Source organism: Pholcus phalangioides, unplaced genomic scaffold (genome assembly GCF_987345545.1).
Source record: "Pholcus phalangioides strain wild (caught in Gottingen) unplaced genomic scaffold, Ppha-v1.0 ptg000007l_1, whole genome shotgun sequence".
NCBI lineage: Eukaryota > Metazoa > Arthropoda > Arachnida > Araneae > Pholcidae > Pholcus > Pholcus phalangioides.
In genome coordinates, this window is record NW_028301600.1 from 12,413,924 (window position 1) to 12,440,729 (window position 26,806).

General features: G+C 36.0%; 1 protein-coding gene across 1 annotated transcript in view; it reads left to right on the forward strand.

Moving 5' to 3' along the window:
- The first annotated feature begins 3,781 nt into the window (after positions 1-3,781).
- Positions 3,782-26,806, forward strand: part of LOC149084925 (zwei Ig domain protein zig-2-like) — a 30,698-nt gene continuing 7,673 nt past the window's right edge. The window contains exons 1-5 of the mRNA XM_089233867.1: positions 3,782-3,999; positions 16,766-16,869; positions 17,635-17,677; positions 20,825-20,991; positions 22,340-22,580. Coding sequence (XP_089089993.1) covers positions 16,780-16,869; positions 17,635-17,677; positions 20,825-20,991; positions 22,340-22,580 — 541 coding nt within the window. The 5' untranslated portion in view covers positions 3,782-3,999; positions 16,766-16,779. The remainder of the gene's footprint in view (positions 4,000-16,765; positions 16,870-17,634; positions 17,678-20,824; positions 20,992-22,339; positions 22,581-26,806) is intronic.

Consider the following 26,806-nt stretch of genomic DNA (forward strand, 5'->3'; position numbering starts at 1 on the left):
TTCAGACAAAAGCCTGGTAGCTCTGTGCTTACACTTTGGACAGTAGAATGCTCTACCGTATAGTATCGAACGGCCCTCACGCACCTTCTCAGTAGACGTTCACCTTTCACATCTACGGCACTTGGTACTGTGATGCTTGGTTAAAAAGCCAACTTTTTCCCAAAATCTGGTAAGTACTAGTTTGTTATACCTGTGATAGTATTTAAACTTTGATAAAAATTATTTTATAAAACTTGAAAAATGTAACCAATAAGCACATCTGTTACATTCGAGCGAACTTAACTGATCCTCCTATTGGTTGCATTTTTCAAGTTTTATAAACGAACTTTTATCAAACTTTTATAGTGTAATGCCGGCCTTACTATAGTTTGAATCACGCTCGTAAAAGATAGTTATACAGGTAAAGGCCTGTGAGTGCTAATGCGGCCTTTATCTCATCAACCTTTGATCGTAGAGGTATGATTCCAATTTAAAAAATGTTCAAAATGTGTTCAAAAATTACCCTTTATCAGTTTTCAGAGGGAACATACAGTGTGTCAGAAAATTAAAAAAAATCTAAATTTTCATACGCCCCCGTCCTCTAACTTCCAATTGAAAATTTGCAGTCCTCTCGCTCCCGAGGCTAGGGAAAAAAATTCCACGTTTCCAAGTGCAATATTCATAGAGATATTCGAATTCAAAAATCGGAGAAAGTCGGGAAAGAACAGCATAAATAAGGAAAAGGGACATTGTCCGTTAGTTTTTGCTGCTGTTTCATAACTTTTCTCCAATTTTTGAATTCGAATATCTCAATGAATATTGCAGTTAGGGATCGTGGAATTTTTTTTTCTTTTGTTGGCCTCTGGAGATACAGGGCAACAACTTCTTAATTGGAAGTTAGAGGACAAAGGGAACGTATAAAAATTTATATATTTTTTTATTTTGTTACACACGGTATGTATTTTTACTCTCAAAACTGGTTCAGGGTAATTTTTGAACGCCTTTTGAACATTTTTTAAATTGGAATCATCCTTTACGACGGACGGTTGATGACATAAAGGCCGCATTAGCACTTACAGGACACCCTGTATAATAAATTCACTTCAGTTATTCTACACGATATATCAATAATAATCCTAATATCCAGAAGTGATAAAAAAAATTTTAATTATTTTTAATTATTTGCATTATTTTTTGAAATAAAGAAATTTCAATCAAAAATTTATATAATATTTAAGCCAGAAATTCCCACCGTTCATAAGATTACAGTGTAGAAACAGAACAGTTAGAAATTTAATGGATAATAAAATTAACCTCTCTCTCTCTCTCTCTCCGGTTCAAAAATTGAACAATGGAGAATATTTTTAATTAAAACAAATTTTTGAATTCTAGTTTTCAATTTTTTAATTAAATTTTAATAAACAGTGGAACATTAACAACAATCATTTGCGTGTCATAAAAATTCCTAAAAAAAATTTTTAGCAACTTTTTTTTTCAATTTTAATCTTTTAGATAACTTATAAAAATTGCAGTATGCGAAATTTTATGAATTTAAATTTTTTCTCTAATTTTAAGAGAAATGGTTGTCTTGCTCTTTTCTTTCTTTTTTTGATCTGTGTGATTTCCGATTAAGTGAATTACTTTTTTGTAAGGAACGTGATACCCCTTAAGACCACTCCAAAGATCACTCTTTAGGAGAGTGCGGGCCACTTCATTGGTTTGAAAACGTGTCGCGGGCCTCTTAAGTGATCAGCAAATGTGCCGCGGAGCGCTTGAGGGATCTGAAACTGTCCTGCGGATCACTTAAGTGATCTTTAAATTTGCCATTGGCCGCTTGAGTGACTTGGAACTGTTACCGCTTGAGTGACTTGGACAGGTTACTCAAGTGATCTGTTACTCAACTTATCTGGAAACGTGCCGCGGGCTACTAGTGATGTACAGCAATGCCGCAGGTCACTTAAGTGATCTGGAACTGTGCCACGCGTAACTTAAATTATGCGAATCTTAACCGTGGGCTGCTTTGGTGATCTGAAACTATGCTGTAGGTCACTTAGGTGATCTGTAAATGTGCCGCGAGCTGCTTGAGGGATCTGGAAACGTGCCGCGGGCTACTAGTGATGCACAACTGCACAGCAGGTCACTAAAGTGATCTGGAAATGTGCCGATTAATTCATTTTTACATAATTAAATTTGAGGTCACGTGCAAGACCGTATTAAGTGCATAATGGGCCACCGGGCAAAGTGACTTTTTTGGGGCCCTTACCTATCTAGAAACGCCTGACTACCAATTTGCATGCTTACTCTCAAAATTTCACGAAGCCCCCCCCCCCCTCCCTGCATTTGAGTACCTTGTGACCCTGTGACGTGCCCGAGTGGCCCATGCGGCAATTGTCGGAGGCCACATCGGATGAATCCGAGGGCACATTTGGTCCGCGGGACATGGGTTGAGCACTGTACGCCTTAAGGTGACAGACTACGTTCGAAAGAGCACTTTTCTATAAAATGGTACTGGAGTGAACTTAAATAACGTTTTTTGATAGAAAGTGTTCCAAAATACGGTGAAAACAATAATAAAAAAAATTTTTGACCACACCTAATTCATTTCCTATGAAAAAGTTATTTTTATGTCAAATTTTCAGCAAAATTTGTGTAATATTTGAAACGTGACTGTGCAAAAAATTCTATGAATGGAATGTTTTGTACAGTACATTCAGATAGTAATGATGCAGATTATGAACCAAAATTTAAAGGATATTGTATAATATGCTCAAAAGTTACTCAAATCTGTTAACGTATGTGAATCTGAACGTGTGAATTTTTTGAAATTTCATCCTACGTATCGTCTATAAAACACTGTAAATAGACATATATATATGATATACCTTAGATTTTGTTTCATAACTTCCACAATATATATAGCAGAATGTTATATTAAAATTTCCTAATGATACAATGGATAGATTTTTAGAAATCATGTTTTTCAAACTCAAGTAAAATGTCAAAAACAGCACTTGTATGTAAAAACACAACACTAAGGTGAATATAACTTCGATTCTAAACGTCATATAAACAAAGCAGGGCCTGCTTTTGAATCACAACAAACAGGGCTTTCACAAAAAATGAAAAAAATCGGTATTTTCTTCCGAGAAATGACGTTTTCAACGTAGTCGGGATACCTTTAAGGCTTATTTTTTGCCTTTGTTTGGTTATTGCGTTCACCTCCATAAAAGTCTAAGAAAAGCACGTGTGTGTTATCGTCAAAGTCGGAATTGAAAGTTTTCAACACAGAAAAACAGAGCGTGTGTCGAAACAAAAGGAGAAAAATAACGGAAAACGACGACAACGTTGTTCTTTTTTGATGACCACTAATTATTTTGGCTTTCGTTTCTAGGACTCGGTCAGTATTTTTATTTTATTTCATTTATTTGCTGCAACCTGTTTCTCTCTTCATGAAATAAACAAAACCACAAAAGAGAGAGAAATGAATGATGCAACATCAATCGCTGATGACGTAACAATGATAGGGTGGGCTTTTTCCATTAAAACAACGTCGTCACCTAAATCGAAGGAGTGGCTTACGAAGGTTGGATTCCGTTTTCTCCAATCATACGAAACCGCGAAAACTCAAAAAATTTCGCGGATTCTTCTCTGGCAAATCCCCATCTTTTCCCACCATCGTCATCTTTACCCACCAACCTAACTAATAATATAACTTTTTGTATGTGTGTGTGTGTCGCTGAATGAGAAAGACGTGCCCCTTTATGTGACGCGGATATAAAAAGCTAAACCTGTCACGGAATCACCACATTTACTTGCGAAAGTTTCAATTTACGGGTGAAACGTCGATTTTCAAAGAAACGAAGCTTTTGTTTTGGTTTTTTTTCAGTGTGTTTTGAAAAACATCAACGCAACAATACAGCCGATATTTATCGAATCTTTTGTGACATATAACGTTCTGATTGCAGTTGCTACTTTCTAGTTTTTTGAGAAGAAAACTGAAAATTTCCTACATATCAAAAGGTAAGTTTATTGAAACTTTACCCTCTATGGTCACGTGCACATTTGAATATATATAGATAAAAAACCCATTATACCTTTTTCACTTTATTTTAGAAAGTACATTTTTTAGTGTCATTTCAATGCAAAATACGACGATATAAGTGCAATACTTTATATCTGGCGTTTATTCCTTGTCGGTGTGATTTTTTTTTCAGACCTGCTTTGTGTTTAGAGATTTATAAAATTATAACAAATTGAGGGAATTGGAAATAAAATTCAAGGTAAAACTATTCAACTTTGTTACGCAAGATTTTATAAAAAACGTAAAAAAAATCAAGGCAAACTATATATTTTACCCTTAATTAACAATTTTACCTACTTAAAAAACCATTCTAATTGGTTAAGTTGCTGTGTGTATGTATTGTTTTAATTAAAAAATATCAATACCTTTTTATGGGGGGTGAACCATAGAAGGTAATTAAGTAATAATTTCTGCTTGCATTGATTTTGGAAAATTACAATTTTCTATGTCGTATAATTCAAGTATTTTGAGATGTTCTTATCGATTAAGTATTTGATGCTGACCAAATGCGTTTCACCCGAACTTTCGTAATTATATATGTGTTTAAAATATGGTGGGAGAATGATAGTACATTTGGCATAATGAGGTAAGTTTAAGTTATAAACTGATAGATAGAGCAGGGTACACAGATAATTGGTCCGTGCAGTGAAGAATCCCTGGTATTTGGTAAATTCATTCATATTAAATGCTTGTATCAACTAAATGGTAACTTCTCAATGCTAAAATACAGATTATATCCTAATAGATGATTAAGAAATTTATAGAAAAATATATTTCGATTTCTTTCTAGATAAAAATGTTGAATATGTGCTGCTTCAAAATCTATCAAAATTTTACGAAAATTTTAAGTTTTGTTACTAGATATTTTCGTAGCAAAGTGAATAAATACATCGAAGTGAATATTCGCGAAAGAAACTTGCACATGTGACTTCTGTCTCTTAAACTGAATATGGTAACAATGAGTGTTATCTCTTGAAACACCGGGTAATTTATAGTTTTAATGATTTTAATACTATTTTACAAGTTTACAATCTGTTGATCAATTCTTTTCATAAATGATTGCGCGTAAACAGCCCGTTAGCCATCGCATGTACTGACACTTTTGCAGCCTTTTAAGACACGCATCTCGCTTATTCGTGATGATTAATTGGTAATACAATCACATATCATGGTAATTATAAAGCACATAATGTATATTTTTGCCATTTGACGACAAAAGTGTCAGTTGAATGATTTAACCTAAAGTATTTGGATTGAACAAGTTATGTATACACCAACTTACATTATGCGAAAACTACACATTTTAAAAGCCTAATTAATTAATCCCAGAGTTGAAGTTTTGTTTTCTATCGAATAGCGCTTATCATTTGTCGGTAAGGGTAAAAAAATATTTTTTAATTCAAAAATAATTTTCGCATTTACGATAAAAATAATTGATAACAATTTTTTTCCGTTTTCTATTGATAACCACGATCAAGGTATCGATGGGGAGGATTAGTAACAAATTCAAAGATGACGTGAAATTAATGGGATTAGTTTGAAATCAAAGCGATAGGAACCGATAAGATCAACGAAAATTCTATCGCAGCATGGGCAAATGAATGGAGCATGAATTTCAGCATTGACAAATACACTTTTGATCTAAAATACATCCCACGTTTCACCTACATACTTCCTATTCCGGATGGGACTAGACTAACTGATTTGGGAATTCGCATTGATAAATGTCTTGGGTTTCTGAACATCGTTCTTCAGTGGTCAGTAAAGCAAATAGGAAATACTCGGTTTTATACTTAAAAAACTCTCTTCGCGTTTCTCCTAGAGTGACTCTTCTGCTTTTCCGAGGATTAGTTTATCCTGGCCTGGAGTTTTTCGTACGGTTTTGGAGGACATGTTTATTGAAAGACATAGACATGGTTAAAATCGTGCAGAGAAGAGATACGCGAGCTCTTGTTAGTACACAGGGCTTGATCTATGAAGAGAAATTTGATATTTTTGAACACGTTTGCATTAAAAGAACGCAGTTGTCGGGGCGATATGATTAAGTGTTTAAAATTTCTAACAGGATGGATAAGATGGACAATGAGTTATTTATACACGGTTCAATCGTGTGCTTCGACAAGAGGGGACGCCGGTATCGATTGGATAGGCTAGGGACAACTCCAGGTTGTGGTGTCGCAGGGAGTTTTTTTTCTAACAGGGTTGTAAAAATAAATAGAATAGTTTATCATCTGCTGTTGTGAATTTTATTCCATAAAGAAACGTTTAAAAAAATACGATACAGTGGAACTTCGGTTAACGAGCAATTCGCATAACGAGCAAAAATTTGAAACAAATTGTGACTCGGTTAACGAGCGATGATTCGCATTACGAGGAAAAAATTGCGCTTTGTTTATTTATTTTGACGTTATCACAACTGAAGTGGTGTGTTTTTTTTTTTTTTTTTTTTTTTTGCTTGTGCCCACACACGTGTTATAGAATTTTGGGTAATATTCTCCCCTACAGTCTTCGGTAAGCGTGCCTCACTAGGAAAATTAACACGTGCGAGTGTGAATATTTACGATACGAAACTAGGTGTAGCATTGCAGCCATGCGTATGCACCCTTGAAGTTTTCATAAAGTTATTTTTGAAGTCTGGAGAAAACTGTGGGCCGATTGCATTATTGAAACGTGACTTTGAGGAGCTAGCTCATGAACAAGAGCCACTACTTGTAGAAGAGATTATGTGCTTGCGGAAGACCATGGACCTGAGGTGCACGAACTGGTAGTGAAAAATGTCTGGACGTTGGCGGTAGATGAAGTTATGGACCTCTTTTGCATGTACCAGCAAGAGTTTGTGGACGGTATCTCTCCTGAGGAAGAGAAGTAAGGAGAAGTCCCCACATAAAATGAGATTAGAGAGATGTGTAGAATGCGGGAATCTGTACAAAACTCTGTAGAAAAGAACCACCCAAATAAAGCTGTAGCAGTGTGCGAGCAATGAATCTGTCCAACGAACACTGCAATTTCCTATTTCCCAGAAATCCTAAAAAGGAGGCAAAAGCAAGTGTCATTGGATAAGGTTCTTTTTGAAATTCACACAAAAAAAGAATAAGTTTGCAAACAACAGTGAGTCTGTAAATCGTCCTAAACGATATATATAGTCCTCCTCTCTCTCTCTCTCTCTCGTCGTTTAGAGCAAGTTAATTTGTAAACATTATATCGTATTGTGAATGTTTAATTATGGCTACTTAATTTTTATATCATGGTCATTTTATTGTATTATTATTTTGTTTAACTATTGATTGAATGCCGTTTCTATTGGCCATTTTTATGTGAATGAATAATTGTGGAACGAATTATTCGAGTTTCCATTATTTCCTATGGGGAAGTTTGATTCGAATAACGAGCACGATGGCGGAACGAAAAAAGCTCATTAACCGAAGTTCCACTGTTATGTAGAGATAAATCGAAAAGCGATCCATACTGAGATAAGACAGCTATAACTTTTATGGGCAGTGTATTATATTTATCACATAGTATTTAGTTTTTTCGTGAAAATTGCTTTTATTTTGGATTGCTGAATTTAAGATATATTTGGCATCCATATTTTTTATGGTCATTTCTTTTTTTTTCTCAGCCTCGTTGGACGTTTTGCCTGTTGTGGGTGGCCCTTTTGCATTTGTAACAAATGGATTGGTCTAAAATATTTATGTGTACACTTATTGATTGTTTTCTGCCCCCGATAACTTATTTCGCTAATTTCTCAATATTCGGATGCTGTATTCGTGTGATTTCAACGAAGACTTCTTTCGAAAAGCTGAGTCTCCATGGTGACAGATATCCTTTCGAAACTCAATTCTTACCGTAAAACTTTAATTAAATTGGAAAACTAAAAAAAAAAAAGCGACGTTATCACTTAAATCGATGCATTTCACTTCGATCACGACGAAGATTTCACTTGAACTATCAACGGCTGGCAACCGGCAAACACACTCTGGGTATAAAAATAGTAATCGCGGAATCTGGCAATGTAATTTTTTTTATGTAATTTTGTTCTCGATTTAACCGCAACCATCAAGCCGATGTAGGTTAGTGACCGCACCAGTTGACTATGCAAATACAGTAAGCTTCGTCTATTCGCCAGCTAATATTTCGGTTTTAGGTTTTCCGAATTGCATAATCACGTTTAAATATGCAAATATAACATTCGGTGGCGTGATATAGGGTCGATGCTCCCCTTTTCGCCACATTTAGAGAGAATTTAAAATGAAATTTTTTTTTTTCAGTAAGATGACTGGTTGCAGCTTATTAAGTCATACCAACACTGTTTAGTAAATTTAATTGGCTTTTTCTTAATTATAAAATCTTGTTGCATAATATATTATAGATTATGAACTATAAATCATTATTCAATTTATTGAAATTCGTACTACTTTTGGCCACCTCCACACCAGCTTATGCTACTTCTATGTACCACTTTTGGCCATTAGAATATTATTGTTATTATTATTATTCAACAAATATTTTGAGCATTAAGCAAAAAATCAAGCACACTCTTATCTTTTATTTTTTTTAAACCTGAAATTTGAGTCAAAAAGTATGAATGCAGAGAAAAAATATTTAATTTGGTTGGTAAAATACATAGTGATATTAAATAGAAACATTAATCCCGTTCGTCGCTAAATTCATCAGAACTACCCTTGAAGTTAGTGCAGTCCATGCACATAAAAGAATACTTATCATCACTTCATCACTTGAGTCATGTTCATCTAATTGAAGCTTTTCCCCCATTTGAAGCCAGGACAAGGGAGCCTTTAGGAGATTAATAAAAAATGAAGTCTCATCGGTGTGTTACATACGGAGTAATTTAATAGTGATTTTCTAAAACGCTTGCTTTTCTACCTACCAAGGGCCTCTTTCACTTTATTAATTAAACCAATTTCTGATTTTGTCCTCTATGATATTTGCCCGTGCTTCATTTATGCACTCAGCCTTCTTGCAACTGATTTTGGGATAAAGTTTCATAAAAGAATCGTACTACTTTCTGCCTGGCTTTCCATCTTGGAATAGAGTTTCTATTCTGCAGGTCTCAACAATTTTCTGGACAAAACCAAGATGTTGTATCCCATTCTTGCAATTTCCGAAATCCACTTTTCCCCAATTGATTTTCGACCTCAAGTCTCAATACAGCTGGAGGACCAACATGGTCAGAGGAAAGTGGTGTCCGTTCTACAATGTTGTAGCGCAAAGTTGAATGATGCACTCCAAATACTCGACTATCCTTTAGTGTAGGCATTCAATTTTCAATTGCCTCAACTGCACTTGCTATTTTAGATGGAGAGCAACAAAACGTCTTTCTGACTGAAATATCGCCCGCTTTTTTTCTTAACTGGGAGCCATTAGTATGTAAAATAGAGAAACAATATGTAAAATGAACTGCTTTCATTTTATCCAGATACTCTTAAATAAATTTAACAAATAAAAAACCCGTAATAATTAATCATGTGGCCAAAAGTGGGACATATAGTGTACCAGTTTTGGCTACTTGCATGGCCAAAAATGGTACGTATAGTAAATTTTGGACACCAGTTTTGGCCACCTACCATTAATTATTAAAAATAACTAATTTAGATATGAAATTAAAATAGGAAGAAAGCTTACCTTCCAAAACCTAGTGATGATAATTATTTTTAGAAGAAAAGCATTTCTGAATGCCTGATGATAAACTTTGTAAAACCTTGCTCCTAAACAAAGAACTTAACACTTGTGAGCACATAGTACAGGTTTGTGCATTTACTCTTGCAAGTCACAGGTTATGAATAAATTAACCAATGAGATTGTAACCCATCAGATAATCCAATGCTATTGAGACAACCATAGTTTTTTATGGGCACAATATTTATGTTTTATCGTACTTATTGGTTTTTTATTGTTCTTATTGGGTCGCTGTATTTTTAATGTAGTTTAGATATGTATTCGACATCCATATTTTTTATGGGCATCTTTTCCAGCCACCTCGTTGGGCATTTTGTTTGTGGTAGCCTTTGTATTTGTATAAATGATAAAATAGTGTTTGTTGAGGGTATAAGAATGCATCTTATTGGTTAATATCAAATCACAGGCTAAATACTGGACAACTTGGTCTATCGTGGCCAAAATTGCTAGTGACCAAAAGTGGTGCACTTACCCTAGCGTATAAAATTCAGAAAACCATCTAAGTTGAGCTACCTAATTTCGAAGAAAGAAGATTCAAATACTGTCTGAGGTTCCCGGTGTGAACAAATTATCTGGATGTATGCATTGCGTTGTGTTGACTAAAAATAACAAGGCCTAATTTAACAACTACCGATTTCAGTGCCTTATTAGCTACCGGTTAAATTTCCGTTTAACATCCGCCTGGACAACAAAAACAACAGGGGAAAGTTTTTTGTTAAGCAGCAACTGGTAAAAGAATAAAAATCAATAAAATCTTGGAGTGACAGCTTGAAATCTCGTGAATTAACGTCGAGGAAATGCAACTGAAAACAAGAGACGGAAAGGAAAACAAACTTCCACGAAAGCATGTCTCTTGACTCTTATTTCCATTTACGTAGCTTTAACGAGCAATAAAATTTAACAACACGGGTTATTTATAATTGAAGTTTTCCTGTTCTGTGATCCATCCACAGCCATAAATATTCGTCAAATCTACAAAAATTTGAGAACGTCTTAGTAAAGAGATATAAAAGGAAAATATTAAGAGTTAAATTAGTAACAAAATTTAGTACTAGAGGGCGTTTCCGTGTATAAAAAGTTGTTCCACACATACTGATTTTTTGCATTGAGGCACCTATCTACTAACGAATCATATATAGAAGCGTATTCAAACAAACATCTTCAGCATAATCATTTTTATACATATATTTCTTCACGATGTATATGTTACTGCCAAAGTCCGAAGTGCGGCCAATTCACGAAGTGGACGAGAATTTTGGTCAAAGTCCGATTTTCAGAAATGATTCGGGCTTTGACAGGCCGATTCGTGAAGTGGCAGGAGATCACTGGCCAAAGTTCAATTTGCTGATGTAAGACGGTTCAATAGGAGCGAAATCCATCTTTTCTATTGCCAACGTATGATACATGGCTATACAGGGTGATTCAAAAAAGATGGGAAATACTTTAAGGTGATAGTACACACCAATACAAACAATTGTCATCAAAGAAGGCATGATCTAACATGAAACGCAAACGCACTAGCATGTTTCAAAACGGCCACTCCGCAAACGTTAAAACGTTATTCCTGTTGAAATTTATCGGGAGAAAAAGAACACCATGCCTGCAAATGTAACCTGGGGAAGAGGAACAAACCGTACGCAAATCTGGGTCACAGTGAGTAAAAAGGCTGTGAAGTTATTCCAGAGTTCAATCGTTCTAACAGTTGTAACGTACGGGATAATGGCGCACTTTAGTAATATTGAAAAAGCAGACATGCATTTCATTTACGGAGTTGCAAACGGAAGTAACACAGTGGCAGCACGAATGTACGGTGAGCGTTTTCCCCTCGTGCGGTAGCCCGATCCGAAAACATTTTCGCGCTTGCATCGGCAGCCGTGCGAAACCGGATCCTTTCTTGCTTCCAGGGTCTGATGCAGGTTCGTACAAGGACTGCCAGAACAGCAGGTGTGGAAGACGAGATTTTTTGGAGATGGTGGCAGATCAGCCAACTACAAGCGCACGAGCTATGGGCCGTAGCCTTGGTGTGCTCGGTTTTACTATGCTGCGCCCCGTAGCACGTTTGCATTTCATTTTAGACCATGCATTCTTTGAAGAAAATTGTTGGTTTTTGTGTGTACTACCACCTCTTAAAGTTTTCCCCCATCTTTTCTGAATCATCCTGTATATAGTAGCTCTATTGGATTAGCTGCACGTGACGAAAGGGGAAAAAAGAGGAATTTGAATGAAAAAACTATTTATATAATAATATAAACATAGTTTTTTTTTTCTGTCAAATTCAAGAAAAAAAATATTACCGCATCGTGGCTGCGGTTCGAAGGGCTGCAATAGCTGACATGAACATAATTATCACGAAAAAATACGCCGACTGTGATGACCCCGAATCATGTCTTTTGTTATCGGACTTTGACCGAGGAACTGGCTGGCCAAAGCCCGAGATCCAAGCATTTTCTAATTGCGATCTGGCCGGCCACTTCGTCAACCGGCCTATTTAGGACCTTGGCAGTGGCATTTAATTACTTGGAACGTGCATTTATTTAGCCACTGAAGCTCTTTCAACAAAATGTTGATTCCACAACAAAATTACCAAACGGGTCAAAATGTCAATGCCTTGGAACAAGTGTTGGTGCAAGATGCAACTCCTCTACACATATTCGAGAACGTTAAATAGCCCCCTTGAAGAGGCCATTGTTTCTGCGAAAGTATAAACAGTACCACTTTCTTGATTTTAGCTTGCCCAATTCCTATACATCAATATGTGATTTTTTTGGCTCTGGTGCATTCTGAAAGCCCTGGTCTGCAATCACGATGCAACATGATAACAACAAAAAGATAACATGTTGCGCGCAAGCGTAGCATTTCAAAGCATTCGACTGTTGAACATGATGGAGTAATACGATTTAAGATAGTATCCAATAACGGTTATTATTATGTTGAACCCCTAAATGATAGCACGAAATATATTTCACTGTGAAATGAGTCATCTCATGTGATAAAAGGTATTATTTTCTTCGAAATGTCGTGGTTTTATATTTACAATAGTTACATTTTCATTCTTAACATAAATTTAAGAGGGCTTTTTTCAGCGAAATCTTTCTTTTCTTGTTCGTTTGGAATCGTGATGAATACCAATCCACAGATACGTGTATTTCTTATTCATCCCAATGTCCGATGCCATCCGTTTGCATTAATGGCCAGATAATCTTAGAAGATCTTTTCTCGTCGAAAGAAAATAATTCTGTCCATTATCGGATTATCCTCGCCTTCGCAATATGAACTTTCTTTGGTATTAATCCGACTATGAGAGTCGATATGTGATTGTTTTCTTGATCAGTCTTATGTGAGACGGTGACAATTCAATCTCACGTTAAATATTTGACGTGAAAGTAAACAACATCAATGGTTATCATAATCTACACTTCTATCATCACAAATTTCGCAGTAATACCAAAAATTTAAGTTTTCCATATCTATTCCAGTTTAACGTAATGGCATCATCTGGAAATCGTCCACGGAGGCGGATTTAGCCGCTGTGGAAGGGTGTACCAGACCTCCACCAACTTCTGAAGACTCCGAAGAGCCCCTACTTCACACTTTTTTCTCCTTTAAGGGGCCCAATGTTTTCCTCTGCTTTCGGGGCCTCAACCGACCTTAATCCACATCTGATCCTCCGTACACATAAACTAAAACAGAAAACTGAAGTTTTGAGGATAAATAAACGGTTAATAATTCCATTTGTGTATCCATATAAGAAGTATTACGAAGAAACACCACCTATCAGGGAAATTTCAACTACATAATTTCTTTGCATCCAAATAAATTGCTCGATGGGATTGTGAGCAAATTCGCAGATGACGTGAAGCTTATGGGGGTTAGTCAGGAATCAAAGCGAAGGGGAGCGGCTCCAGACGAACTTGAATATGATTGCAGCATTGCTAACCATTAGAGCATGGCCTTTAGCGTTGACAAGTGCATGGTCACTCATTTTGGTTCGAACAACCCACGGTTCTCTTACGAGTTGAATGGTGTTATTATTCCGGATAGGTTCTAGGGTCACCGATTCGGGAATTTTCATTGACGAGCTGCTTAGGTTTTCTGAACATTGTTCAGCGGTGTTCATAAAAGCGAATAGAATGCTCGGTTTTATTTTAAAAAAGGTGTCTTCACGTTCCCTTAAAGTCATTCTTCCGCTTTTTCGAGACTTAGTTCGTCCTGGACTGGAGTATGCTGTAAGATTTTGGAAACCATAAACCTACAGAGGGACAAGGACTTAGTTGCAGGTGTGCAGAGAAGAGCTACACGTGTCTTTGGTGGCACACACGGGGATTGAGTTATGAAGAAAGACTTGATTTTTTGAATATGTTTACATTGAAAGAACGCAAGGTATCGGGGGCGGGAGGGGGGAGGGGGGGAATAGTTGAATTGTTCAAAATTTTCAACTGGATGGATAAAATGGACCATGAGTTATTAATGCATCGTCAATCAACTGCTTCGACAAGGAGACACCAGTATCGATTGGTAAGAGGGAACTCTAGGTTGTGGTATCACAGGGAGTTTTTATCTTATAGGGTTGTGAATAAATGGAACAGCTTAACTCCCCGAGTTTTGAATTCTAACACGATTGACACGTTTGAAAAGAAATACGATAAAAATATTGGGATAAATTGAGAAGCTTGTATTGATAAATACTTAGATGAGATAACCATAATTTTTAATGATCAGTATGTATATTTATATTTTATCATAATTACTGTTTTTTTATTGCTCTTATTGGTTTGCGGTATTTTTGATATAGTTTCAAATATCAGCTATATTCGACAACTATATTTTCTATGAGCATCTTTTTTTCAGCCACCTCGTTGGCATTCTGCCTGTTGTGGAGTTTGTATAAAATTCTAATATATGCATTTCGCTGCAAATCGAATGCTTGCCCAGTTTGTAAAACGTTTATACATTTTTGGAAAGTCTAGTGACTTTTTGGCTATCCTGTATGTGCGTATACATACTATAATAAAGCCTAAAATTAATCATTGTATTGAATGCAAAAGTACAACTGTCATATTTGAACCTAAACCTATAAGATATTCTTACTACAGATATTCTCCTACAGCGTAAACGCCTTCTTTGATAATAAATATATAAAAAAAGTGCCCCGGTATCTACATGTAGGTCGAAAGAATATTTTCCTCATTTGAGATTCACCATGACAAATGTTTCATTCAGCCCTAAAAAGTATGTTCAAAATTACGTGTTCAAGATTCAATTAATTTATGCATAAACAAAAAGTTTAATTTCATCTGAAATAGGAATTTATATATTTTCGGGAAACCCTTTTTTTTCTCAAATTTCTTTCCAACAGTTGCAATTCTGATCACGTCAAAACAGTAGGAAATATTTTAGTTCTATTGAAATTCAGAAGAAAAAAAATAAACATCTAACGCACAATGCATTGTCAAATTTCTTTTTTCGTACACATCCGCAAAAATTTTACTCTGCTATCAGCTAACTGTGAAACAAAAATAATTATTTAGTTTATTTTTATAGATGCGGCAGAGATAAAATAACCGTAAACATCACGTGTGCATTCTTTAATGTATGCAAATAATTTCTTTGAAGCTGATGCATTCTAAACAAATATCTATTTCATATTTTGATAAAAGTTTTAACAATTTTGTTTTTTATTACAGTTTAAAATCGTATAAACTTTGCGGAACAAGAACCCTTGCTTTAAGTGGACGAAAAATATTCAAAGAACCATATCTGTACGACCCATGGTTTTCAATTAAAATGTGAAACAAAATGCATGACGTCAAATCCGGTGGATAATTGGTAACGCCTACTATTTGCAACATAGCGGCTTGCGCAAGTGGTTGAGCGAACCTGGCCAGAAAAACAGGTCAAGAACCTGTTTTAACAAGTCGATTCGGACGTGACGTCAGAAATTTTGTTTCCCGTTTTATCCATCAACTATATTGAATATGGAAAAGTTAATCAACTTTGCCAAAGAATATTAAGAAGAAACCAACGAATAAGGCAAATACACGAAAATACAAAAATCCTAATGCATTTCGACACCAATTGGTGCGTCTTCAGCGGAAAAATATTTAACCACTAGTCACGCTGACCGAGTTTCCCACTTGGGTTGAATACCAAATCTTAACTCTCGGTTGCTCAGCGGAAAAAGTACGTCTGTTCACTTCAAACGTCGTGGTCAGTATGAAGCTGTGAGCCTGCGTGAGATACTAATGCAGTGTCCTGATTGGGTGCTTGCGGAATAGTGCTCTCTCTCTCTACCCGATTGCCTATTCGAATTTTCTTAAAATTCCCGTTCGAAATGAATTTAAGCCATGGTGTTGAGATCGGCGGTGTAGATTTATTATCGTTTACTAGTATATTTTTCAAGGCCCGAATATATGTCTTCGTTCTGAATCAACTGTGGACTTGGTAAAAAATTCTCGCTTTTTGAAATTTGAATCTATGGCCCTCTTCCCAACAGTGAGTGGCGATGGTCAATCTTTTACATTCCTGATTCTTAACACAGCGATCGAGTTGATTTAATCTTGCTTTTATGGGTCTCCTTGTCTGCACTGTATAACCAAGAGGGCAATTCCTCGTGCCGGTTTCAAGAATTTTCTACTTATTTCGTCAACGATCTTAGTGTTGAACGCCCTGTCTTTCGCAATTGGTCTGAAGGTTTCAAGTTCATGGTCTAATGTGCTCCGATTTGGAACATATGTAAAATGCTCTCGCTACATAATAACATCAACTATTGGTCGTAGAGATACAGATCTTTGGACACGTTTTATCTACTCGTAGCGATGATTCTTGTTGTTATCTTTACGGTTGTGATTTAATTACCTTTTAATATGCCGTTTGCCCACCCTGTGTGGCACTTTATTAGCACAAAATCCTGTTCTTTCAAGTGGCATAGCTTTTTTTGTTCATTTCATGGAAAATGTGGTTTATATTTTATCTTTTATTTATCGTTTATATTTTATCTTTCTATTTCAGGTCCTTAATATCATATGATTATAATGTATGTACTTCTATTAGCTGTCATTATACCATCGGTATTATGTAGACACATTAGTTCTGATGAGAATTTAGCCAGACAGGTAATAACCAGTTGTTTGACATTTACTAATATGGTTTATATGTTAAACCAAAGTGCCATATTACTACTAATATGCCACTTTGTTCGTTCATCAATCACGTTGATTACACATACTCATAATAATTAGAAATATTGGAAGAAAGAATTTATTTTGAGGCAGTAAAATGTTTCCTGTACTGAATTCAGTATGGTGTACCAACCAAAAATGGTCGGTGTCTCAGTAAAGCCGGTAAAGGAAAGAACGGGTAATGCATTTTAAAGGGTTTTGATCATCACTTTGAGTATTGATGTTTTCTCCACACTCACACACTGCTATGTTTTTTCGGTAGTTTTACTACTGCGACAATCTCTTGAACCAACTTGCGCTTGAAACATCGTAATACACTGCTATTTTTACACTGTATGTACTGGCACTCGCAAGGAGAGTTTTGTGGTTCAAATTCCCCTCTTCCTCTTGAGAAAATCTGAAGTAGCAACTGGATGTACACTCACGCCGCATTTGAATGTCACCCTTGCACATTTTCAATCTCTATAATACAGTAATTCATATTCGCATTGTCTGCTATATGAATTTCTAACATTGCTGCAACAGTATTTTTCGACTTATTGCTCTGAAAACACGAAGAGGGAGACATGCTACGCTGCTGTTCGAAACTTCTTTTTTTGAATGCAACATAAATATTATAGTTTTCAGTTGGTTTTTTGAACAATAATTAATTAATTTTGTTAAGATTTCACTCTCTTACTGGAATATATCTATTTGCAGGTATTCAGTTCAAGATCTCTTCCCATACGGGTACAAAGAAATGGTAGGTTTTTTTTTTCATCGTGTAATATACACAGTCGAGTCACAGCATTGTGAATACCCCCCTATTTTTCACACTGATAAAGTAAGTCAAGAGTTGCTAGCTGGCTTCATGTGAATAAGAGTATAAGGTGAGATGTGTGCATTTTAAAAATGTATCAATTCTTATTGTCACAGATTATACAAGCAATTCATAATATTTTCGAAAAAGAATGATGACGGTTCTCCAGCCAAAAAAATCGCAGTATTTCAGCAGCTTTTTGAAATGTTACGTTCGCGTGGAGCTGTCGTTAAACTTTACTGTAACTAGGTAAACGGGTCCACTGCGAATAACAAAAGCGGAGACAGTGGAGCAACAAGTGGTATTGATGTAGCAAACATCGACTACGAAGGTTCGGTATGGCTGACTGACACATTGCAGTTGAGCAATCCACTGTCTAAATGAGTCAAAGAGCTATCAGACTTTTGTCCAAATTGATAGTATATCGGACGCTGTTGCAGATGGTGCTCCAAAGCAGGTTGATAACAACTATACATTTGGTAGCAAAGTTTATTCGGTGCAAACGACTTCAATTTTCAAGGCAGTATCCAAATCGGTCCATTTATTTATTTATTCAATATTGCTTGGACGAGGCCTACACAAGAAAATGCGGTGGTGAAATATGACAAAGGTGATGGTTGATGTTACAAGTAAAATCGGAAATCGTAGTACAATCAACAATATTGGATGGAGGTTGTTCCGATCGGTATAGTTCAAGGGAAGAAACTAGATTTGAAACAGTCTGTGAAAGCAAAAATGGGTTTCAGTTTTTGGGGATGGTTAAGTCTATTAAGTTTTGGGAATGGAGCTACCTGATTGGTACAAACGATCAATCAGGTAGCTCCATTCCGCAAGGGTCCAGTCAGGACGCAGTATTACTGTCACACGCAGGCTCTCAGCTTCATTCTGACCACGACGTTTGAAGTTAACAGACGTACTTTTTTTCCGCTGTGTAACCGAGAGTTGAGATTTGGTATTCGACCCAAGTGGGATACTCGGTCAGCATGATAGTGGTTAAATATTTTTTTTCCTTTGATCGAAATGCATTTTAAATTTTGTACTTTTCATGTATTTGCCTTATTCGTTGATGACTACTCTTCCTCGAAAAGTTGATCTACTCTTCCATGGTTAAGTCTATCGGAAAAATGTGAAGGTTTAATTAGAATATGGAAAGTGTCGATGTATTAAAAATGCAATGGAGGATTTGGAAAGTAGAATTAATCGAGAGATGAGTCTATGAGAGGAAAGCAGTTGGATATTGTGTTGACACTTGAGCTCAGTAATGGAGACAGAAGATCAGCAGTTAAAAATAAATGGGTTGACTAATATTTTGAATACATGCTAACTTGTCTATATTAGTTTGCGTATGAGGTCCACGTTTCACAGACTGGGAGGAAAGTTTTTGGAGAAATTTTTGAAAAATATGATCAACGTGAAGGTTCCAGCGGAGGTCGGCAGAGATTATTACACCCAGGTATTTGCAATATCTAGAAGGGTTCTGCTGTCTGCTTAGCCAAGTTTCAAGCTGCGGGGAATAGGTGATGGATCTTCGAGAACAAAACTCGATTATCATTGCTGAAAGGAAATAAGCTTGTGATCGCAACATTACTTCTAAGACTGATAATCGATTAAAATTTCACAACTGGTTAATCAAAATTTTTTAATCGAATTTTAATCAAATATTTTTCGTAACTATATGTATTAATTGATGCTATAAAAATGTAATTTATTCATTTCACGAACCTATTCGCAAGATGTAAACAAGTATAGAAATAGACTAAGAAATAAAGGCTGCCACTTGAAGCAATTTAATATTCGATGCTGAACATATGGGTTTTTGTTAAAACCTGGAATTTCTTCGTTTGGATCTTGTGGGGGTTTTTTCAATCGATTATTTTAGGTTTGTCACTGATTTCGAAACTTCTTTTGATCATACTCTTATTTGTTTTCCTTCAAACTCCTCCCAAATGGTGCCTGCGAGGAGAGGAACTGATATATACTTCAAGAATACAAACAACTACTGTTCATAGTGGAGACAATAAATTTTGTTCTTGCCTTCTAAAACTTCCATCTAACTCAATTTGAAACTGAAATTATCACAATTTTTTGTTGAATAGACTTATTTCCGATGACGAAAAGTTTGATCAAAATATTGAATCAAATGTTTTTAAATGATTACTTATCGAAAATGTTATATATTGGTACAATAATTTAGGACATTTAATCGTTTTCGTTGAATAAATCAAGTCGAATTACTCATTTTTTACTCAAATTTTAATCGAACTTCAATTGGATTGATTGAGTTGAATAATTCAACTAAAATTGTTAACTGCAATTAACAATTGGTCAATTAATCGGACCAGCCCTACTTCTAGCCCGAATGGCGTGGTGGTATGATGCTCGTCTACCACCTTGACGGTTGCTGTCATGGTCCCAGTTTCAAACTCGAGGGAGGATATAAAGAAGGTATTTTCCCTAACGAGCTTGAGACGACCACCGATAGACAGCACCTTTATTTCCAACCCATCTCATTAATGGCAGTAAATTACAATATAGCGATAGGACCAGAGTTGGTGTAGTAGCCCTACTTCTAACCAATGTTGTGCACCATTTCCGGGTGGCTGGATACTGTACTTCTGAAAGTCACTTTTAACCGTTATGGTTCATCTTTGCAGATCATGTACATCGATAAATATTGATTGTTATCATCGTGGCGTTTCATAATACAACATGTCATGTGGCTCTGAAAGGTCCGAAAATTGTTGCAAGACATGATCGAAATTTGTGAGTATTTTCCTGTTCCGCTACCTCTTCGAACTTGCACCTAATCGAGCATATTCAGGAATACTAATGGTTAATCAACATCTTCTGAACTACAGCTAATGAATAAACTGCATGTAGTCTCTTTGATTGCAGATACACGTGGTAACCTTCCAGCATCTTATTATGTCACTTCCGGGTCATCTGGCTATGTCAAAACTGCACAAAACTGTTATTCCGCTTCTAATCACTTTGATGTGACTCGACATTGTTTATGTTCAATGATACAAAATGCTTTTATGTATCCATTTCGTTTGAATGTTTGCATGTATGCGTTTTTATTTAATCCAGATGAAGAAACCAGGAAAAGGGAATTGGCTCCGACTCTAAAAATAAAAAATGCTCCACCAAAGCTTTTGGAAGTTGGATTTACGGAAAGTGTCACTTTAGAATGTGAAGCTGGCGGGAACCCTCCACCAACTATACATTGGCTGAAAGACGGCAAACGCATCCCTCAGGTGATTTGCTAAAAAAAATACTATTGCAGTTTGAAAACTGTACATGTTAATGTAGTGTTATGTTAATTATTAAAAAAGAAAAAAATACGAACGAGATAAACTATACTAGAAACTGGCTGTTTATGGTTCCGGAAAACGTCTGAAGTGGGATATAAAGCGACGCCATCTTGCATGAAACAGAAACTAAAATTAAATTTAGTGATACAACTCGTTTTCCAGCATAGCTTTGACAGCAGAATCTGTTTTTAATGTTCAAAGCCATTAACTTTGATTTGACTATCGAAGATTCTTCTAAGCTTCTCTGATTTAAATTTAAGCTTTTCTTAATGTTTCAGAAAATAATCAATAGGACTTTTCGGTTTGTTTGATAGCAAGTTTTTACAAGAACCATTGTTTATTTGAGTAAACCATCTTGGAAATTCATTTCAACATAGTCAAACTTGCACGGAATCTATTACCAACAAATCACGTAGTCGAATAACAAAGTATTGCTATCTAGTGCGTATTTCAAAACAACATACCGCGTCGACGCTCGTTATAACTACTCCATTATAACTACATCGTTCCGTCGAAAACGCATATTTTATCGGGTGATCGTTCTATTGAAAGGAAAACATAATAGGATGATGGTTATATGGAAAAATTCGTTACTTATCGGTACCAATCATTGTAACGGAACGGTCACTATAACACAAGGTCGTTGTAACGGACGCCGTCTGTAGTTGGTTAATTATTAAACACTCTATTCCAATACAGTTTTTCATTTTTAACAATCATCAAAAGCAAATATTTCCTATTTTTAATAGATTAATTATATAAAATGATCGAAAATATATTTTAAACCAATATGATTTCGGGAAAACATTCTAATTACGTTTGATCTGTTGTCATGAATATATTAATTTTAGAGTTGTTTAAACCTTTAAGCGGCAATGACGAGAGATATCTCACCTCGATAAAGGTCTCTTATTTTAGCATTGGCAAGCCCAAATATTTTGTGAAGAGGATTTCTCGATGGAAAACTTTTTGCTATACCCCTTAATTTGCACCAGCTGAAAATCGGAAGAGAGCCTACTTCACTAAAAATGATATGGCATTTCGAAGGGGGTTTAGTGATTTCTAATTGCCGCTTAAAGGGTTAACGGTGATGTCGAAACTCATGAGAATTAATTTCTATGATTCCATTAGGCATGGAATAAATTTTTGTAGACGTAAATTCGAAAAATTGTCTCGAGTTTTGTAAATTGGTTATAATGAAGTTTTTGATGAACTATCGGATTCTTATTTACTTTTAGAAATGGGTTTCGAAATGAATGATTATAGTAAAGCAATCTTTTTTTCATAACAGAGTGTATACGATGTAATACATCCTGACTCAGAAGATACTGCTGCCGTTACACTACCTCCACTGGGACTCAGCTTTACTCGTTCTCGCTTATTTGTGGATTGTGTTGGTACCAGGGACGAGGGCACTTACACTTGCGTAGCGGAGAACGCTTTCCACAGAGAAAGTCAAAGCACTCAAATGTCAGTCTCCGATTCTCCTCAACAGGAACCAACCGCTTTGTGCTTATCTAAAAAATCATTTGGTAATTATTGCAAATTAATTTTTATTCATATGGTTAACACATTCTGAAATCTCAAAATGAGATTAAAACCCTTTGGAGAAAGTCGCTTGACCATTTCTACACCCTTGTGGCTCCGTGTGCACTTCCCAAGAACTCTGCTGCCACTCGATAAATGAAATAAATCAGTAAATTTGATTTGAAAAAAAGGCCACGGGGCTCTGGCATAGATATCGTATAATAAAAAGGACTCCGCGAGTCAATAAAGTTTGAGAACCGCTGCAGCTCCAGGACAATAAAGTTAATAAATAGATCTGATAAATAAATTGAAAGAAGTGGCCTACGGATGGGACTCCACCATATGAATTATAGAGTAAAAACGAGTAAAAAAGGTTCTATACGCTATAATGACGTCTGAACTCTTCCTTAATACTCTTCCACTATTGCTAATATACAAACACTCTCTATTATATACAATAATTATTAATACAAACTGATTTATTTTCTTCCCTCCAGCCACATTGTCGTAACCAGGAAAAACTGCTCAAGAAAATCGATGGATGAACATTATAATTCTTTTTCTTAGTCTTAAAAAGTAATAATAATAATAATTACGGAAACATGAAAATACGGATGAAGGATAAGAATTATCAAAATATGTTCGGACTCCCCTGAAATAACAATAATCGTACCATTGGAGAGATCCTACGAAACTCGTTTACTCTTCTCCGGAGAAGAGAATAGCTATTAAGTGATTGTTATTGCATCAAGCGCCAAATATCATTCCTTCTACACGCGCGACTAAGGTAATATTTTGTATAAAATCCTCATTCAGAAAAAAAATACGCAAAACACACACCCCTATATCAGGGATGGGCAACAGCTGGCCCGCGAGGTGATTTTGTGCGCCCTCGACAAGGTAAAAATAAATTAATAAATTAAAATTAATAAATTAAAATTAATAAATTAAAATTAATAAATTAAAATTAATAAATTAAAATTAATAAATTACAAGGTGTTGAATCAAATTTGTGATCATTATTTCAGGGGAAAATTACTTATATTCATAATTGTTAGTACGAAAATAAATTACTGCGTTATCGCCATACTGCCTTTTCAAACACAAATTGCTGCACGTGGGCTATTTATTATTATTTTTTTTCCTATTTTTTTCTGCCACCTCGATTGCAAAATTGCCTATTTTGTCAAAATAATAATTGAAGAAAAATTGGAATGAATGTGTTATTTGTAAAGTTCAAACTGCGAACGAATTGTGTGAAATCAGGGCCGTAACTAGATGGGGGCAACTGCCCCTAGTGGCAAAATTTGGGGAGCGGCACTTTCAGGTAGAAACAAAGAACACCGTTATATATATATATTGAATTTTAAAATTTTGGGGGCGGCAAAGATCTTAGTTACGGCCCTGGTTGAAATAATTTGCAGAAGAAACTAATTTTTGATGCATTAACGTCTGGAAACATCTGGCTAACAAGTTCATTGTTCATATGGTTGCAATGAAATTGCTTATGAAGATGAAAGGGAATACAATGACTGCAGTGACTAAATTGCCCGTGTTTTATCTTACTACTTATAGCGTATGCAAATGTGCGAGTTTCTCGGGTCTTTGATTTTACTGGTACACCAGAGTGACACCCGTAATGCGTCTCGCGACGCTGCAGCTGATCTTTATGTTGACCCTTGAACAGAAAGAAGTTGGCCACCACTGGTCTAGCACAACGAGGAATGTCACCAACCAGCCATGTAGAGATTCAGAGATTAATGCTTCTCCGTTTTCAGAAATTATCGTGTAACTGTGTGGAAGTTTCTTGGTCAACGGCCCGTAACATCAACCCACCATCAAATATGACACATTTTGCTCAAATTCTGCGTAGCTTAGTCGGTTGAAGTTTCGAGGTGCCATTAATTTGGCGTCCAGAACACCAAATACGCATTTAGATACAACAGGCAACTTGTCCAACGAGAGGGGGGAATAATGTAAAAGAAAGTGTTTATAACAAAACTTTATGAACAATTAGTGTTATAGACAAAGATGGACTTGAAAGTCTAGTGGGGGGGGGGGGAAGGGGCGAGCGATGATGATTGCTTGGGGGATGATGATGATGATGATGATGATGATGACGATGACGATGATGATGATGTTAATTCATATATACTCATGTACATTGGATGTCTTCTCCCCTTTGACGCTGGGGGGAGGGGGCAATCCCTCCTACCCCCTGTATTTCCACCCATGATTAGTGTGGAAAGGCTAGTGGTTAGAAACATAGTAAATTATTTCCGCGGGATAGCTGTTGGCCGCCTCTGGCGTATAACAAATCTGCAAGTTTTCTGGGTCATTTTATTAATGCGAGACGATCTCCCCGTTAAAAAGTCTCGCCGCAGAGAACAACAAGCCTACAAACGGTATAAATATTCAATCACTACACTTCAGTCACTTCGGTTTTTAAATATAGATGGCGGCACTGAAAAATCAGACGCAACACTAGATACGCACTCAGAATGTTAGGTACACACACTTACAGTTCCGACCGGCCCAACTCACTAAATAGTAATCTATCAGTACTGCCCATGGCGATAGAGCTGAATTATGCTCGGTTTGAAAGAAAGAAAGAAAAGTCATTTTACTCTAGTGCGGCTTATACTCCGTAATGAAACCTCTAATGCCGCTCGCGACGCTGTAGCTGACCGTTATGCTGGCCCTTGAACAGAAAGAAATTGGCCACCCCTGAGATAAAAGATCTTAGACCTGGTGTTTCATCATCGAACTTGTTTGCATATTATGAATTTGTTTGGCGTCACCTTCCAGGTCCTCAATCATGTTCATAAAACACGCACAAAAAATGTATGCTTCTATTTACTATTTTACGAGATCAATCAATCAATCACATATTGCTGTCCCGCCCCTAGAGGCATACACGAGATATGCAATTGAAACAAATAGTTTTACTTCTATTGATCAGAAATCCCTCACGCCATCATCAGTAGGTTACGCATAAAAACCTTTAATGGGAAACTATATAATAGTCTTAAATTTTCAGCTTAAAGCTTTCGACCCGTTCACGTACAGGTTTTCGGTAACAAATTTGAATGTCAAATCTCTGTTTGACGTGTTGAGACGATAAATCTGGTAACCTTGTCCTAAACTAACCGCACGTTAGAAAAAAGGGAGAAGAAATTAAAGGAAAAATAGAAGAAATGAAAGGAAAAATAGAAGAAATGAAAGGAAAAATTAATACAAAAGTAGAAACTGTATAATATAGATAAAGTTGATAAAAGAGTATACAGTAGAGATTTCTCTTTTCACCCTCACCCTACGTGTGTGTTCTCTTTCTCTTTCTCTTACATGTAAATAGTAGAAAGGCACATTATATATGGAGGGAGGGAAACTAACATTAGTGTAGGCAAAAACGGGGAGGATAAAAACAACTTCGGTTCACAGGGTTACAATAAAGCTTCGTAGGGGTGAGGAGAGAGGGGAAAGAAAATACAGAGAGGTGAACATTGAATTTATTCCACTGGTGTTAAATATTTGGTGACGAAATATTTCGTCCGTGATCGTAAAGGGGATTAATAATAACTAAAACTAGGATTTTTATGACCTAAAACCGACGGAATATGCTCAATAAAACATGCATTTATGACCTAAAAACACTTAGAATATGCCGCAAAAACCTAAAATACGCCTTTATAAATAGATTGGACATATTAGAGGAAATTACAAAAAACTGCCAGTCATTGCCAAAAACGATGCCAAATGTAAGTAAAATTGTCAATTATTGCTAATATGGTCAGAAAAATTGCCAATGTGGGGAAATGAAGCTAGTAAAGAGTGAGCTTGGGAAAAAAATTCCGTCTTCATTGTTTTGCTGAAATATGCCAAATAATGCCTAAACTATGAAAATATGTCTTAAATTCTGAAAATTATAAAAACAAATGTCTCAAAATTACTGAAAATCACGAAAAAATGCTCTATCGCGAAAAAATAGCAAAAATACATACATGCGAAATAATAAAAATTTATAGAGATATAGATGGCTTCTTTCTCAGCCAGAGATATCAAGGAAACAGTTATTTTCCGGATATTATGCTGAGGTGAGCTCGGAAAGAAAAGTCATTACGTCTCCGCCGGGACTCGGAACCCAGGCCCCTGGGAAATCGAGTCCCGGCGGAGACGTAATGACTTTTCTTTCCGAGCTCACCTCAGCATAATATCCGGAAAATAACTGTTT